At 47.6% G+C, this 15645-nt stretch overlaps 10 protein-coding genes across 10 annotated transcripts; 5 read left to right on the plus strand and 5 right to left on the minus strand.

Annotated features, from left to right (window-relative positions):
* Positions 1-146: 146 nt before the first annotated feature.
* Positions 147-872, minus strand: YALI1_F35476g (uncharacterized protein; the record flags this gene model as incomplete). Its single annotated transcript, XM_505965.3, has 1 exon — positions 147-872. The coding sequence occupies one exon, from the start codon at positions 870-872 to the stop codon at positions 147-149; it is 726 nt and encodes a 241-aa protein (XP_505965.3).
* A 1342-nt stretch (positions 873-2214) lies between these two features.
* On the plus strand, positions 2215-3729 carry YALI1_F35489g (uncharacterized protein; the record flags this gene model as incomplete). The annotated part of the gene is made up of 1 exon (XM_505966.3): positions 2215-3729. The coding sequence occupies one exon, from the start codon at positions 2215-2217 to the stop codon at positions 3727-3729; it is 1515 nt and encodes a 504-aa protein (XP_505966.3).
* A 326-nt stretch (positions 3730-4055) lies between these two features.
* YALI1_F35508g (uncharacterized protein) lies at positions 4056-4598 on the plus strand (the record flags this gene model as incomplete). The annotated part of the gene is made up of 1 exon (XM_068283492.1): positions 4056-4598. One exon carries the CDS (start codon positions 4056-4058, stop codon positions 4596-4598), a length of 543 nt encoding a protein of 180 aa, XP_068139593.1.
* A 433-nt stretch (positions 4599-5031) lies between these two features.
* YALI1_F35542g (uncharacterized protein) lies at positions 5032-7482 on the minus strand (the record flags this gene model as incomplete). Its single annotated transcript, XM_505967.3, has 1 exon — positions 5032-7482. The coding sequence occupies one exon, from the start codon at positions 7480-7482 to the stop codon at positions 5032-5034; it is 2451 nt and encodes an 816-aa protein (XP_505967.3).
* A 724-nt stretch (positions 7483-8206) lies between these two features.
* YALI1_F35549g (uncharacterized protein) lies at positions 8207-8648 on the plus strand (the record flags this gene model as incomplete). Its single annotated transcript, XM_068283493.1, has 2 exons — positions 8207-8241; positions 8294-8648. 2 exons carry the CDS (start codon positions 8207-8209, stop codon positions 8646-8648), a joined length of 390 nt encoding a protein of 129 aa, XP_068139594.1.
* A 55-nt stretch (positions 8649-8703) lies between these two features.
* Positions 8704-9057, plus strand: YALI1_F35554g (uncharacterized protein; the record flags this gene model as incomplete). Its single annotated transcript, XM_068283494.1, has 2 exons — positions 8704-8843; positions 8889-9057. The coding sequence occupies 2 exons, from the start codon at positions 8704-8706 to the stop codon at positions 9055-9057; spliced, it is 309 nt and encodes a 102-aa protein (XP_068139595.1).
* Positions 9058-9758: 701 nt separating this feature from the next.
* Positions 9759-11048, minus strand: YALI1_F35578g (uncharacterized protein; the record flags this gene model as incomplete). The annotated part of the gene is made up of 1 exon (XM_505968.3): positions 9759-11048. The coding sequence occupies one exon, from the start codon at positions 11046-11048 to the stop codon at positions 9759-9761; it is 1290 nt and encodes a 429-aa protein (XP_505968.2).
* A 1080-nt stretch (positions 11049-12128) lies between these two features.
* YALI1_F35591g (uncharacterized protein) lies at positions 12129-12860 on the minus strand (the record flags this gene model as incomplete). Its single annotated transcript, XM_505969.3, has 2 exons — positions 12129-12374; positions 12777-12860. The coding sequence occupies 2 exons, from the start codon at positions 12858-12860 to the stop codon at positions 12129-12131; spliced, it is 330 nt and encodes a 109-aa protein (XP_505969.1).
* Positions 12861-13338: 478 nt separating this feature from the next.
* On the minus strand, positions 13339-14041 carry YALI1_F35603g (uncharacterized protein; the record flags this gene model as incomplete). The annotated part of the gene is made up of 2 exons (XM_505970.3): positions 13339-13596; positions 13877-14041. 2 exons carry the CDS (start codon positions 14039-14041, stop codon positions 13339-13341), a joined length of 423 nt encoding a protein of 140 aa, XP_505970.3.
* A 223-nt stretch (positions 14042-14264) lies between these two features.
* Positions 14265-14960, plus strand: YALI1_F35610g (uncharacterized protein; the record flags this gene model as incomplete). The annotated part of the gene is made up of 1 exon (XM_505971.1): positions 14265-14960. The coding sequence occupies one exon, from the start codon at positions 14265-14267 to the stop codon at positions 14958-14960; it is 696 nt and encodes a 231-aa protein (XP_505971.1).
* Positions 14961-15645: the final 685 nt, after the last annotated feature.

Raw genomic sequence — 15645 nt, forward strand, 5'->3', positions numbered from 1 at the left:
TCAACCAATGGCAATTGGGCGTACTGTATAGCTTTGTACAACTATCTATACATTGCATCGTACTTGTATCTTGAGGCATGTATACACGCATGAGTCCTTTCCACTCAGCCGCAAACTTCACTACTGTTATTCGTATATACATCTATCTAGATTTCATCATCAAACTCCTCAGGGAAGTCTCCGACTTCGACGGCCTGGGGCTTGACGAAGCTTCCAAACTTGGCCTTGCACTGGAAGTATCTCTTGCCCTTGACACTTCCATCGTTCTTTCCCAGAGGCTCGTCCAGTTCCACGCCAATCCATGGCGCCCCAGAGTCGGTTATTTCGGGAATCTCGCCAATATATCGCACCACTCCGCGTTTACTGCCGTTGATCTCACATCGGAGTCCGAGCTTAATACCCTTGGCCTCAATGGCCTCTTCAGCTTCGACCACAGCTTTGTCGAGACGGTCTTTGGCATTAGGATCGAATCTGCCAAGCTGGTTCTTTCGCTTCCAGTCCAGCACAGTGTCGGACTTGCTCTCATATTCCGTCTGGGGCATCTGATACCGGCTGTCCACATCCTCCTGCCCTCCGCCGACCAGCTCGGCCACGGAGATCTTTCCAGACGTGTCGGTCACGTGCAATCGGGCTAGATGCTGAGGGTTGAACGACTCAAGCGTCTTGGACCCCGAAATAGAGGCGTCTGAGGCGTCCGGGTTGTAGATGACTGTGGGCTGAGGTCCCCCATAGAGAGTGAGCTTTTGAGATGTAGGAGAGATTCCGGTGACGGATTCGAGTTTCTGGGTAATCTCAACGAGGGTGAGATTGGGGTCAAGCCGTCGCTCGCCAGAAGTGGCGTCGCTGGTGATAAATAGAGAAATGTCGGGCATGTTGTGGTTTGATAAGGGGCTGATTAGGTTTGCATGGGTCTGATTATCAACAAAATTCAACAAATGTGTGGTGGCGCATATTTCGTGATGAACAGACCAAACAGCAAATACTCATTATTATAGTACATACTGTACGTACAAGAAGGGTATAAAAATTGATATCATCCGAATTTAACTAAAGATACCATGCTATTGCTTCCCTGAAGTAGCTGCAGGATGGGTTTTGTGAGCCTGGTGCGTGCAGTACTGTCCACCGCTTTACGAGTAGTCAAATGAACTTTATCTATTTTTCCAACTAAATGTCTGATAAATACACCAGAAATACTAGATACAATTGCAGTAGTTAACGAGCTACCATAAGTGGACAGCCACAACTTTCATCGTACGGGAACACACAAGAGGCACCCATAACATGGCATATTACAAAGATTTTCTTCTGGCCCACAATATGTTCAATGCTTACCAATACAGTACTAATACAGTACTTGTAGCTACTAAAACTACAATGCGAAACTACTGTATTCACCCTCACAGCTCTGGCCGGTCCACTACTTTTTTTTTTTTTTTTTCTGCATAAACATTCATTTTAATTATAACTTTGCTGTGTGAAAGAATAACCTTTGAAATGAATGTTACGCTTACACGAATAATTACTAATTAAACCACGTTTAGTGTCATGGTTCCAACTTGGGCACGTACCTATTTTCCAGTAAAAAAATCATAAAAAAACCTGGGTTCAGTCCGTGTGTTGTATGTTTGGTCCACATAGCTTCGCCGTGTTTTTGTTTCGTTCATCGGGAAAACGCCCACTCCAGGTCTCCAGTTCTCTTAATCTCAATCCTTCCATTCCCTCTTCGTTTGCATTGCCTTTTGAAAAACGTCTCCCTTGTGGTTCTTCTTTCGTCATTGGTTTGGTTCTGCGTTCCCCTGTGGTGACTACGCGCCCTGCTTACGCTGCTGTTCTCTCGGTGGCCTCGGGCCGCCTTTTACGCTTGCTACTTCTTATTGCCACCCTAACGATTAACCTACAAGTGCAGTATCACTGACTATCATTACCAGGGCTTTTACTGTTCACACCCACACTACAGTTCAGGTTATCCCCTCATATAGCTATACCCCTGACCTGTCAATAAACAACATGACCTATCGTTCCTATTTTAATAATACGTATGTCTTATTTCTATTTACAAAAAAAAAAAAGAATATAAAAAACTTATGCACAAGATGCACGCTTTCTCTCTCTCACACACACACTTGGTACTCCCGTTTGTTCACACTGTGCACGCAGCACAGAAGACACCACCCCACAAATACAGTTCATGTTAGCATCACCACCAAATAAATGCACCGTGACAAACGCCAGCGAATGTCGGACTCAATTCCCAGCCAAAAAGACCGCAAGTACGACCGTCAGCTACGACTATGGGCCGCATCGGGCCAACGTGCACTCGAAGATGCGTCCGTGTGTCTTCTGGGCTCGTCTCCAGTCGCCACGGAAACCATGAAGAACCTGATTCTGCCCAATGTCGGCTCCTACACCGTGGTGGACGGTGGCAATGTGACAGAGGACGATCTGTCGGCCAACTTCTTCTTCGATTCAGATTCAATTGGAAAAAGCAAGGCTCAAAGTGCCAGTCTGTTGCTTAACGAACTCAACAAAGACAGCACAGGCTCATATCTGGACCAGAAGCCCAGCAAAATCGTAGCATCCAACCTCTCCTACTTTGACCAGTTCAGCATTATCGTTGCCTCTGTTTCTTCTTTCGACAAGTACTCGGATCTCGAGGCCCTTTCGGAGTACCTCTACTCACACTACATCCCACTTGTGGTGATCTCTTCGGCGGGATTTTACGGCTACGTGCGAGTGGTAATGAAGGAGCTCCCCATCATTGATACACATCCGGACTCGCTGGTAGATTTGAGATTGGATAGCCCCTGGCCTGAGCTGATGGAGTACGTCAACAACTTCCCAGAGCCCGAAACGGCAGCAGCACGAGATCATGTCCCCATGATTGTTTTATTGCTCAAGACGGCTGATAAGTGGATCAAGGAACATGAGGGAGGTCTTCCCACTAAGCGAGACGAGAAACTGGCATTCAAAAAACAGGTGGAAGCATTACGTCAGGGAGACAGCGAAAACGTGGACGAAGCAGTGGCCGCAGTATGGAGACTGTACCAAAAGAGCAACCAGGTGCCATCACAGATCCGGGACCTTTTTAATTTATCTGCTGAAGACTCTACAGATAGAGATCCGACCTTCTGGACTCTGGTTGAAGCCCTCAAGGACTTTGTGGCTGAGACGGGTACTTTTCCCCTGTCCGGAACCGTCCCCGATTTCAAGGCATACACCAAAGACTACGTTGATATCCAGCGTGTGTATAAGGACAAGGCAAACAAAGACCTGTCCAGGTTCAAGGAGATTGTGGCTACAAAGGTGGTGGAAGTTCCTGAGACTGTGATTGAGGAGTTCAGCAAGAACTCTCGATTCATCCATCTAGCTCGAGGAACGTCTCTAACCCATGACATCAGTCCCGAGAGTCTAGCCCAGATCACTTCTGAGGATGATGATCTTCTGAAACTCTACTACGTCATTCGAGCCAGCCAGATGCTGGGGGGTAAACAGGACGCGTTTTCGATAATGACCAAGACTAACGAGCTGGGAGTTACTGCTGACGTAGTGGAATACTCTCAGGAGGTCGCTCGATACGAGGGCCGAGAGCTTCATAACATTTCTAGTGTTATTGGAGGGGTGGCGTCTCAGGAGATTGTCAAAATTCTGGCTAAGCAATATGTTCCGTTGAACAACACTGTGCTCTTCGACGGCATTGGCAGTAAGATGGAGAAGTGGTTGTTGTAGGTCTGCGACATATAGATTAATTGGATAGGGTGGGGGTATGTGGATCAATCTAGAAATGTACCTCATCAGGAGACCCTGGAATAGTCTGTTTCTACCAGCGACAAGATCAGACAGTTGATCATGGACTCTGCTGTCTCATATCATATTCCCGATACGGGCACCTTTGTATCACTCGAACAACAAAGAACTTGATTACACAGCAGAACGTGTGTATTAAATTTCCCCTCCCCTACCAGTGTAATCAGCAAACTGTGAACTGTGGATATGGCATCCGAGGTGCAGGATCTCACTCTTCAACCCGACCAGTAAAAAGCGGTTGCATTTCAATGGGGTTACGGAGCAGGTTATCGACGGCTTTATTGGACGTTGCACTCAAGGGTCTGCCAGATGGAGCATACCCTCCAAGCCAGCTATCCAAGGTGCGGAAGTACGAAAACTTCGACTCTAAAATTCCGTGCAAGGACGACGACGTGATCGAGATACATTCATTGATTTTGGCAAGCCAAATGGTCCTTCTTTCTTTTTTATTTCTCAATATACTGTATTTGATTAACTACAACATCATTCAAGAGAATAATTTTGGTATCGAATGCAAGCAAAACGGGGTTCATTGGCAACATGATGGACAATCATATGAGCGAGAAGAGCTCCAAGAGTTACTTTACTGTAGGCTACCCGATCAAGTGGGTCGAAGCCATCGTTTTGTATCCCTACAAAGAGAAGATACACTTGAATTCCCTACAGCCAACGACGTTATTATCGTTACTCAAATGTACGATATACCTGAACTTTTCACCCAGGCCATGAGACGAATCAAGCTTGAAGATATATGGATGTCCATCATGTTATCAACACATGGCGGAAGGTGAAACCACACAACTGAGCAGTCGGTGACTACTGAGCAGCTCCTGTCAAACAGAAGATGGCCAAGTTGCATAACTCATCCGACGCCCTGAACGAACTTAGTAAGCTGGAACTCTGAGAGCTGCAACCTGTCCTTTATGGCAAGACCCGAAATGAGGGAAAGGCCAAAAAGAACAAAAACCCCAACTCCACCAAAACCAACGACAGTAACATTAGAAGATAATGGGAGTTTCGTGTTTGTATCAATAAAATAATATATTAACATCAGTAGTGTGAACTTCATCTTTCTTTCTGTCTCTCTCTTCCTGTCTCTCTCTGTCTGACAGTCTCTCTGTTTCGTCCCCATATATACCTATATTCTTTGTACCAGCGTCTCCCCCCCTTCTACCTTGGTGAGTCCCCGATCCGACGGACTCTAGGCTCACCATCCGTTGATTGTCACCGCACCATGGGCACCTTACCTTTGAGCTCTTCCTTGCTGACCTTGTAGAACCAGTCCTTCTCCTCGTTGTACTCGTACATAGCCCAATCCACACCGTAAGGCTTGGGCTCAAGACAGTAGAGAGTGTGGAGAGGAATGTCGAGGTCCCCAATGGCACTTCTTCCGAGATTCATGAAGTAGGCCAACAGGACACGAGACACAACTCGATGACCGATAATCAGAGCATGGTCATGCATTCGTTCCAGCTCACAGATAATTGGTCGAAGTCGAGAAATGACATCTAGATACGACTCACCTCCAGGTCCAGGGTACCGGTATTGCACCTTGTCCTTCATACGGTTCTCGTACTCATGAGGATACGTGGCCTTGATTTCTGCGTACGTCATTCCGTCACAGATACCCGCTCCAAGCTCATTCAGCATACGCATCTCCTTGACATCGTAATGTTCCTCGTCAAAAAAGGAGGCTGTTTGTACAGTTCGACATAGCATTGATGTCCAAACACAAAAGTTGGCCTGTGAAGTGTTAGGAGCAGACGTATTCGCACATGTGGCAGGTGAACAAGTGGCGCAGTTTTCTTCCAGTGAACAGGTAGTGCTATCTGTAGGGGCAGACTTGGCCATACTGTCATTGGACTCGCTCGATTTGGCCGAATCAGTGGATTCCTTGCGATCAGTAAGATTCACAGTCGAATGATTGACACTATCTGAGGTCAGAGTAACCACAGGTACATCGCAAGGTGGCGGAGTAGGCTCGAAAGGTTCATCCAAGCCTCCTGCGCTGGTGTCATCAATGGCAGCAGACTTGGCTTCCGCATCCTCAGGTTTGTCATAAACACTGGGCATTCCATCCCCCACCAGTTTCTTGATTTCGGCGATGTTCTCCTTAAATACCTGCTCATCCAAATGAGCGGACGTGTCAGCGTCTCCTGACTCGGTCTGGGGATAGATAGTTGACGACCCTCGTCTCTGCAGTTCCTCCAGATTGAGCTTCTCTCGCTGTCGTCTGTCAAACTCTCCTCTCTGGTAGTCCATGAATCGAACCAAAGCCTTAGAAAATTTGATTCCACGAGGAGTCAGTTCCGAGTCGCCCCCAATTCGACCCAAGACATTGTCCTGAGACTCTCCATGTCGGGTGATCCAGATCTGACGTTCCAGAAGGTTGAAATTGAACAGGAAAAAGACCACCTGTCCAGCCAAGAAACCCTGAATGTTGAAACATACCACCTTTCGACCAACGTCGATCATCTTGACGTACTGAAAGCCCTGCATATCCTTCTCCTCGCTGTCCTCCACAGTCTGATATGCCTTTTCGTAATTTCGCAGACGTCCGGTAAAGTCCTCCAGAGCAGTCTGAGGGTCCATGTCCTTGTAATCAGGCCCCGACAGCTTCAGTCGGATGTTGCTGTTTATGATATCGATGTCTGTACAGACCGATTCAAGGAACAGCACCTTCAATTGACCCTTGGATTGCTGTTGAATCTTCTCAAACACATTCTTTCGCCGATCTCGGGTCGTGTTTGTGGCATCCAGGATACCCACAGATCCATTTCCATGCAGAACATAGTCCAAACATTGTTGGAGAGTCTCCATTGCCCAGATTTCTCGTTGGGCAGTGCTCTGGGGGTTGTCGGGCGAGAAGAAGGATGCATCATGAGAAGTTTCGTTGTGGTGCTCTTCGTTGGGGTCTTCTACTCCTGCACTTCCCACCGCGGCCTCCTTGGCTTCTCGTCGAGTGTTACCCACGTTGAAGATCCGCGTTTTGTGTTGCTGCCAGTTGAGATACCGGCACAGCTTGTTTGTAATGTACGATTTGCCCCGTGCTGGCAGTCCCACCATGACCACTATCAGCTTGGATCCCACATCTCTGGAACTGATCATACCATCGGGAGACACCTTGGATCTTGTCTGTCCCGGCACGTCCAACGTCGTTGCTCGTGGTTTCCGTTTGTGGCCCGTGTAATCGGGAATGTGTAGGGTCGAAGATGAGTGCTGTAGGACCGGTTTTGTCGGATGCGTCTGCACCTCTGCTGGAGAGGCACTAAGAAACGCAGATTGGGGTGTATGTGTTGGGCTGAAGTCACTGGTTGGTGCCCGGCTTGTGTCGCTGACTGTAGTGCCACTGGCACCTTGTAGCATGGACAGAATGCTGCTTTCTCTGAGCTTGACGACCGGCCGCTTCTCAATCGTCAGATAGTCCTCCCCGGACGCGCTGAGATCTAGCTGTGGTGGCGTCTGTGGTGGCGTCTTGTCCTCGGCCATGAGGGGCGTGTCACTTGGTGGACGTCGTTGGAAGTGCTTGAAAGAAGGGTGTCTCATGATAGACGGGGCTGGTGCCGAAGAAGCAGCATTACTGTGTGTTTGAGATGAGCTGGGGGTACGTGTAGGCTGCTTAAACGAGGGGAATACCGGCGAGCCATCTTCCGGGGTGGTCGCGTTGTCGCTCATGTTTTGTGGCAAGAGTTTGGTGCGGTGTTGTACTTGTCTAGTTACGAGGTTGGGATGGCGAAGGAGTGGGTTTTAGGGTGTGGTGATAGCTGTCATGCAGCCAAAAAGTTAGCTTGTTGTATGGATGGATTATAAGCACCACGCCGTTTGAAGAGAAGAACAGAGTTCAACCAGAAGTATGGCAGGGCCGTTGTTTGTTGGTTTAACCAGTTGGTCATTTGACGGGCATCCGATTTTGTAAAACTTGTAGTCCTCAACCATGCCCATAGTGCTACTGTTGTTTGCATACTACACCACATCACCTGCACCACTCGTAACTGCGGATAAACAAGACGGTTATGATGCTGTCTATTGACGCCGCTGCAAGTCGGAAAAACATGGCACATAGGCACAGTTGGCGCACGTGAATTTTTGGCGGGGTCTCGGGAATCGATATTTCGGGCCGTTAGCTAGCGCCCAGGGTTATTTTGGCCGCTGTGGACACGTAGACCGGCGAGGTTTGGGCTACACCTTTCCCCCCTTTCCGTTCTATCTATACTGTATTTTCGGTGGTCGTATTGAGTCCTAATTTTTTACAGCCTTCCTTTAAAAAAATCCTGTACAGATTTTCCGGGCCCAAGTTTATTGGCGAAAGATTATCCGACGCACGTGGGTCCGATTGTTGGCGTAAGACCAGTGGGTCAGGCGAAGTTTCGGTGCATTTCAAGCACGTCAGGAAAAACAAATGGGGCCAGCAAGGCGAAAAAGGAAGACGGGGACGTAAAAACAAAATCGGTTTCACCTGGAAATAGATATCGCCTAACTCTACAAGTAGCTACCGTGACCATAACCAAAACAGACTAGCACACACGGCATGTTCAAATGGCCATACAAACAGACTAAAAGGGGCCAATCAGTGGGTTAGTTGTGGTCAGCCCATTGGACCATCACTCCCCCTGGTGACCGCTCACAGAGAGAGTGGTGGGTTTTTTTGCAAAAGTAGCATCTCAGCCGCATTAATTAATTGGAGATCCTGTGAGCCAAATCGATTAATGCACTCATCGTGGCCGCGGTGCGTGCCACAAGCACTACTGATAGAGACAGTTTGGGTGAGAAAAAGACAACACTTTGAGAGGGAGCCAGAAAGAGGGGGTTGGCCGACATCCCTTCGCGGTCGGCCTCAATGAGACCACGGGCCTCATTTCCCGTACGCCACCCTCCAACACATGACTGCTTGAAAACATGTTTCAGTTTGTTTGGTCAGGCCCAACGAACCTCTTTGTCCAAGATTCAAACAACGGTTGTGCACTCGTAAGGCACATCCAGGCACAGTGTGCCGGTAGTGCCGTGCCGTGTCGTGAAGAAGTTGAGCATATTATATCGTCTGACGCCTGAACATAGTGTCTGATTGTACCAAGCCACTTCAGCCATTTATTCATTATCTCGTCATCGGCTATTGAACGGTTATTGACAGGGGGCGAGAGGGTTATCCACCTCCTCCACAGCTCAACAAGTTTATATCATATGAACTCTACAAAAACACGAAACGCTGTATTGTACGAACGAGTATCGTACACTTCTACTATCAATGAATGATACCCTTTCAGTAAAACGAGTCGGATCTCACCTTCATGCCAACTGTTTTCATACGTCAAAATGAAAGGCACTTATGGACAAGGTGGAAGTACGAGATTTAGGTGACTTCTGTAGATCCAATATTTGCAATACACGAGACACTGTAGGTGCGTTAAAAGCTCGTTTTCCGTAATGGATTACCATGTCTCCACATTCAGAGTTGCTACTATTTGTAGTCATCTTTCCTATTAATCAGTCCTACTCGCTGCCTGGAGAAAGTAATCTGCATTGTCAGGACGTTCAAGTATATTAATTATCCTATTAATTATCAACCCCTACTCGTAACCACACATAGGTATTTACTACAGCGTCGGACATCACTCACTTCTACAGCTGTGGCTATACGAATGGTTTCAATTTGACATCGCCATAGCCAAAAACCTATACAAACCTGTGCCTGTCACCTACCATATGTACAGGTAGCTCTCTCTCTCTCTCTAGTGCAGTATTATGCAGCTGGCACGACAAAAACTACCGATGTCCATACTGTATCATAGTTGCTACAAATAGTTGTGGGTCTTCCTCTGTTTTATGTACGGATTACCATCTATCCTCTTTGATACATAATTCATTAGTAAAGTCAGTTATATAGCCAACAAAATGCTGCCGGGTGTTTACGTCGATACGCCACCATCCAATGCTCCAGTTGCTCAGTTTGACCTCTAAGGGCCGTACAGCGACCCCTCGACATTGTCCAGAAGCGAGTACTGTCGAATCAGGTCACACTCGCCGCCCTTCTCCAGATCGAGAGTGTACTGGTAAAAATAACCTTCCAGAGTCACCACCAGCACCTGAGGAGGGTTGGTGGAAGTGACACTGACCACCGAACGGGTTCCGGGGAGCGACGTTTGTTTGATGAATGCAAAATCTCGAAGCGGCTCCCACATTCCAGTGAAGGTCTGGGGCAGGTATGAACCAACAGCTCCTGCCAGACCCTTTCCAAGGCTTCGAGACGACTTCCGAAACACCGAAGCCATACCCTTCTGTTGTGGGGTACGTGTGGGAATAGCCAGCTCCGTGTCCTGGGGCACCTCGGGAGTGCTGGACACGCCCGCTTCGAGCTGGAAGATATGGACTGTTTCTGTGGCAGAGGAAACAGCCATGAGATTGGAGGCCAGATTAAAGTTGATAGAGAAGATCTGGGCCGGGTAGGTGCCTCGACGGAACTCGTAGAGCTTCTGGGCCTTGGGAACGCTGAACACTCGGATGATTGTACCCTTGTCGGAGGCTGTAGCCAGTAGTGTACCGTCAGAGTTCAATGACAGGCATGCCAAGGGAGTCTTGTGTGCCTCGACGACGTTCACGGGCTGAAGAGAGTTGCAATCGAAGATGGTTACATCACCCTTTCTATTGGGAGATGAGTCGTTGATATTGTTTTCGCCTGGATTGAATGCAGTGGACGAAGGAGCTGGGAAAGGGTACACCAGGTAGTTGTTGTTGTCGGAAGAGGAAGCTGACAGGGCGCAGACGGCTCCAGGGTTGGGGCTTGTCTCGATTGTGTGCACCAGTTTCATGTTGCTAATGTCGTAGATGTAGATTTGATCCTGCAGGAGCACCACCAGACGTTGTCGGTTGAGACGTACCCCTAGAACAGCAGTGGGAAACGTGAGCTCGCAGATGGTCGACTGTCGTTTTGTGTTGACGATTTTGAGTCGGCGAGGAGAGTTTTGTGGTTGGTCGCCCATCCCCACAACGGCTATTAACGAGGTACAAAAGAGCATCTCCACAATGCCCATGCCTCCGTCGGCCTTGGAGAAGCATTTGCCGAACGGGTCGCAGTTGTAGATTTTGTAGCCCTGAGGGGTGCCGACAGACACACAACTGTAGTCCTGGTTGAAGGACACAAAGTTGATCGAGTCGGACATGATAAGGAGAGTGTGGGTTGCTGTGTTGAGTGTTGGTGATGATGAGCCCGTAGGTGTAGTAATTAACTTGCATATTTGGGAGTGCATGAGCTTATCGGGATGGACTGGTTGGTTGATTGGACCGAGCGTCAATTAGAGGTGTATTAATTGAAGTTCGAGGTCAATAGAAGTAGAAGAACAACGTGTGGTGCAGATCGGGTCTCATTTCGGTATATATTTGTTGTTTCTTGTTCCATTGGTGTGCGTGCAATGAGTAGATACGGGGTCATACTGATCCGGTGGCAACAGACATGAAGTATAAGTACCGCTTCTGATCGGTCTGAATAATTCTTATAGGATTACTTTTGTTAATTATACTGCTCAGTTTATTTTCATCCTTTTATTCCATTCATCTGATCTCTCAGATTCACTGCCGCCTTCTCTTGCAACCTTGTACCTGACCTTCCAGTTATCGCCACCAGGCAAGTTAATGTCAGGTGATGCTACTGCATCAAGAGGAGTGGCATGCACCTATGAGACGAACAGTGAGAGTGATGGTAATGAACTTATGAAATGGTGAGGTGAAACGCGTAACATCAAATCGTAACCATTTGTACTACAAGTGGGTGCTTCTGGCCTTTGAAAGAGGAGTATTGATGGCGGTGTGTATTAGAACGTGGGACATTTCATTCAATCAAAACGTCAAGTGTAATCTGGCTCATGATAATATTCAATGATATGTGACATAATGAGTCCCAGACAGTGGAATTGAGGCTTCTCCAAAGACAATTAGATACTTGTGCTGGACAATATCAAGGACAAGTATCTCCCATGCAATTTCTACATATTTAAACCTGATAACTGATTTACAATTCACAGACATGTCTACAAGTATATACCTAGTGATTACATGACTATTACTCATGCAGTTAATTTTCTGACACAACGAGACATTAGACCCATGCAAAGCAATCAGATTAGACACAATTTTTGGGAGGAAATTTATTGTCTTGTATCATACGTGAGGTCGTACCTCTGGCATACTGTTAATTATTCGTATGCTTCCAAATACCTGCTATGGAGAAGTACAGGCTACTACATACTGTACTCTCTACTGCACTGTACACTCTACTGCACTCGCATTCTTAGCCAAATCTACACTATTAACATTGCAACTGTAGGATTGCATTAGAGCTGGTTGAAGGCGTCTCGGGAGACGATTCGACCAGTTCGAGCAGCATGGTGCCATTCGGCGGGGGATCGGGGTCGGTCCTCGGATCGGATGATGGATCCAACGGACATGAACAGACCAAAAGTAGCAGCGGAGCCAGCCACGTACTGTCCGAGGGTCTTCATGACACCGTTGGGGCCAGCTCCATGGGTGAAGATGGCGTAGCCTCCAAACATGAGACCAGTGCAGCATCCGACGGCGGTCTTGGTTAGTAGGATACAAACGGGGGAGACGAGTCGAAGGTCAGGAGCGGACAGCGTTCATGACAGTTACCAGTCGAGGAATCTTTGATGACGTGGCCAAAGTTGCTTAAAATGTAGTCACTCGCCATGTGCTAGATCCGGTGAATAGGCTGTGCTTCGCATTGTAGTTTAACCGAAACGGAAAAACACAAGATGGCGAATGAAAGGAAACTCAAGATCGAACAAGACGCAATGGCGATTGCGGAGTTTCAGACGATGTTGCATCCTTATCTCTTTTGCTGACGTGGCATTCATTTGTTGTCCTCCATATTGTCAGCTTCACTCATTTCATCAACCCAGTCAATCACTCCGGTCCAAATATCAGTCCACTCAAATGGCTGTTTGCCAGCAATTAATACTCACTCCCATCAAAAGACCCATCTTGAACTTCTCAAAGTTGGAGGGACCCTGCTGGCCCTGGAAAACAGATGGTGGTGGTGGGGGCATAGTTCTTTCTGGCTTGTCTTGGTGTGGAAGAAACGTAAAAAAGGTGGTTTCGGCTTTTGCTGTTAAAAAAACCTAACTTAGTGGGTGTCAAAAAACGTGCATGATGTGGGGGACCCAATGGTCTTATTTGTTGAATTTAGTTGGTGTTTCTCTTGAAAATATAGCAAACCTAAAAATCAATCAAAGTAAATGATGAACAAAATTCGAGCCAAGTAACACCACACGTTGTGCCTGTGTTAGGCACCACTTACGTAAATTGTGGCAAAAACCACAGGTATCTGTAGTCATTACAGGTATCAACAAGCATAAGAACGCAGATGTCGAATTTTACACTACGGCAGACTACAATCTAGCGGAATACTATCTAGCAGAAAACACATACTCTGCATACCCTCCATTGGCATAATTATTCGCATGCACTCGTGTGTGACCTACGGTGCCTCTTCTCTCAATCCATCCCATGTATTAACTATGCACGCTAATCGAAAAAGTCATCATCGTCGTCGTCCAACTCTCTCCGATTGATGATGATCTTGTTGTTGCCGGTAGTCTTCTGGTCCTGCTTACTAATCTGACCCAGCAAACTCACCAGTTCCTCCTCCTCGACCTTCTTTCGGATCTGGCCAGTCTGAGCCAGTCTTATCAGCATGTCTTCAACCTGCCGAGCTCTGTCTTGTCGCACGATTCGGATCCGCGAGAGTCGTTCTCGTGCGTTGGCTGTGAGAATTTGTGAGAGCTGGGTTAGTATGGGTAGTGAGTGGCCATATGTAACGAACGGACACCAAAAACACAGTTAACTGAATAACAAGTGTAACTAATAGTTGTTCAGAGACGACCAGATGTTGCGATAGCTCGTGTGGCCATCCCAAGCTTCTCTTGGTACCACACGTCCTGCCTCTGATCTTCCAGAATGTTCGAAAATACGCTCTTATACAGAGCGTGTCAGGCATTCTCATAAGCCCTCCAACTCTCCACCACTTTTAGAATGCATTCTGAACACTCCTCATCATACTCACAATAGCAACTCGACCTTCATCCTCAGCTCCTCCTGCCCCTCCGGCACCTCCTGGTCGTCCTCCCATCTGAGGCATGCCCTGCCCTCCTCCGGGAGCTCCTCCTTGGCTCTTCTGCAGCTCGGCCATTCGAGCCTGTCTGATGGCTTCCAACTCGTCGTTATCCATGGTGCTTTTGTGTCTGTAGTTGTGTTACTGTAAAGTGTGAAACCCTTACGAGCTGCTTGAATGATGCCTGTGCATGTTTCGAATATTTCAGTGCCCTAACCCTGAATCAATCATATCACTAGACCAAGCTACCTGCACCTTGGAATATGGCTGATTAGGTTCGGCTATCTAACGCACGGCATCAATCCCTCCCCACACACTTATTTCCTACCACGAGAAAAACATGAAGGTACTGATCACGGGCTTCAATCCATTCGATAACGACACAGTCAACCCGTCCTATGAGGCTGTTAAGAAACTGCCTGATGAGATCTACGTCAACGACCAGTTGGGTACCGTGACGGTGATCAAGGTTGAGATTCCCACGGAATTCAACACTTCGGCAAAGGTTGTGCGAGACTTGGTGGAGCTATACAAGCCCGCACACGTGATATGTGTGGGTCAGGCCGGGGGACGTTCGGGAATCACCCCTGAGAGGGTGGCCATCAATCTGGATGATGCTTCTATCCCTGATAATGCTGGCTACAGACCCGTTGACGAGCCCATCATTGCCAATGGAAAGAACTGCTACTTTTCGTCCTTGCCTGTCAAGCAAATTGTCAGAGAGATTTCGAAATCAGGGATGCCCGCTGGTGTCAGTGATACTGCTGGCACGTTTGTTTGCAACCATGTCATGTACCACGTGTGCTATATGAAGGAGTCTGGCGTGTTCCCCTTTCTAAAATCATCCGGTTTCATTCACGTTCCGTTTTGTTCCGACCAGGTTGAACGTGATCACCCCTGGTGGAATCCTCTCTCGTGGATCTACACACCTCCAAGCATGTCTCTGGAAGACATGAGTGCCGGCTTGGCCATTGCTATTAAGGAGGTGGTCAAGGGAGAATCAGGAGACAAGATTGAGGGAGGAGCTATTTGTTAAAACCATTAAAATTTCATTAAATTATTCATGTGCCATTGTTGGAGTCCGGATATGGGCTTTGGGGGGAGCCACGGGAGCGTAAGCACAAGGCTCGTTATATCTTGGGGGCATGTCTTCAGTTTCTGTGGTTCCAGATCTAATAGGACCGGAAATCATTTGATGAAAAGGAACGACACTGGGCGTTCTGTGTGACGTCACAAAACGTTGGAGCGATTGCTCGTCCTGAGTCCATGTAGGGAAAGGAGGGTTCGCTGTCTGGGTTGTAGCCCGCTGCAACTGTACGCGACGTCCAATGACTGCGAGTAGGATGAGGAGGAAAGTTGTAATGATAAAGCATATCGCTGTAGACGCGTTGGCCATGGTTATTGATAATTGTCAAAAGGTAGAGGCGGGCATCGTTTGGAGATGACATAACAGCCCATCCATCCCTAATCTATGTTGAACGTAGCGAGGCATACATTTGGACGAAATAGCTGAATATCTATGGGCAGGGATGAACCAACAGTCAATGTGAATATGGAACTTGAATGTCGTCTACCGCTTCTGTTACTGGCTATGTACATATTGTAGTGGTAGCTACAAGATCCTAAAAGCATAGTCCAAAGTTACAGTATCATGATTACTTGTACTTGCATGGAGAAACAAGCATAGAAACAATGTGGAGTTTTCGGAGCCCTTCAATTAG

This window comes from Yarrowia lipolytica, chromosome 1F, assembly GCF_001761485.1.
Source record: "Yarrowia lipolytica chromosome 1F, complete sequence".
In the NCBI taxonomy this organism is placed as follows: Eukaryota; Fungi; Ascomycota; class Dipodascomycetes; order Dipodascales; genus Yarrowia; species Yarrowia lipolytica.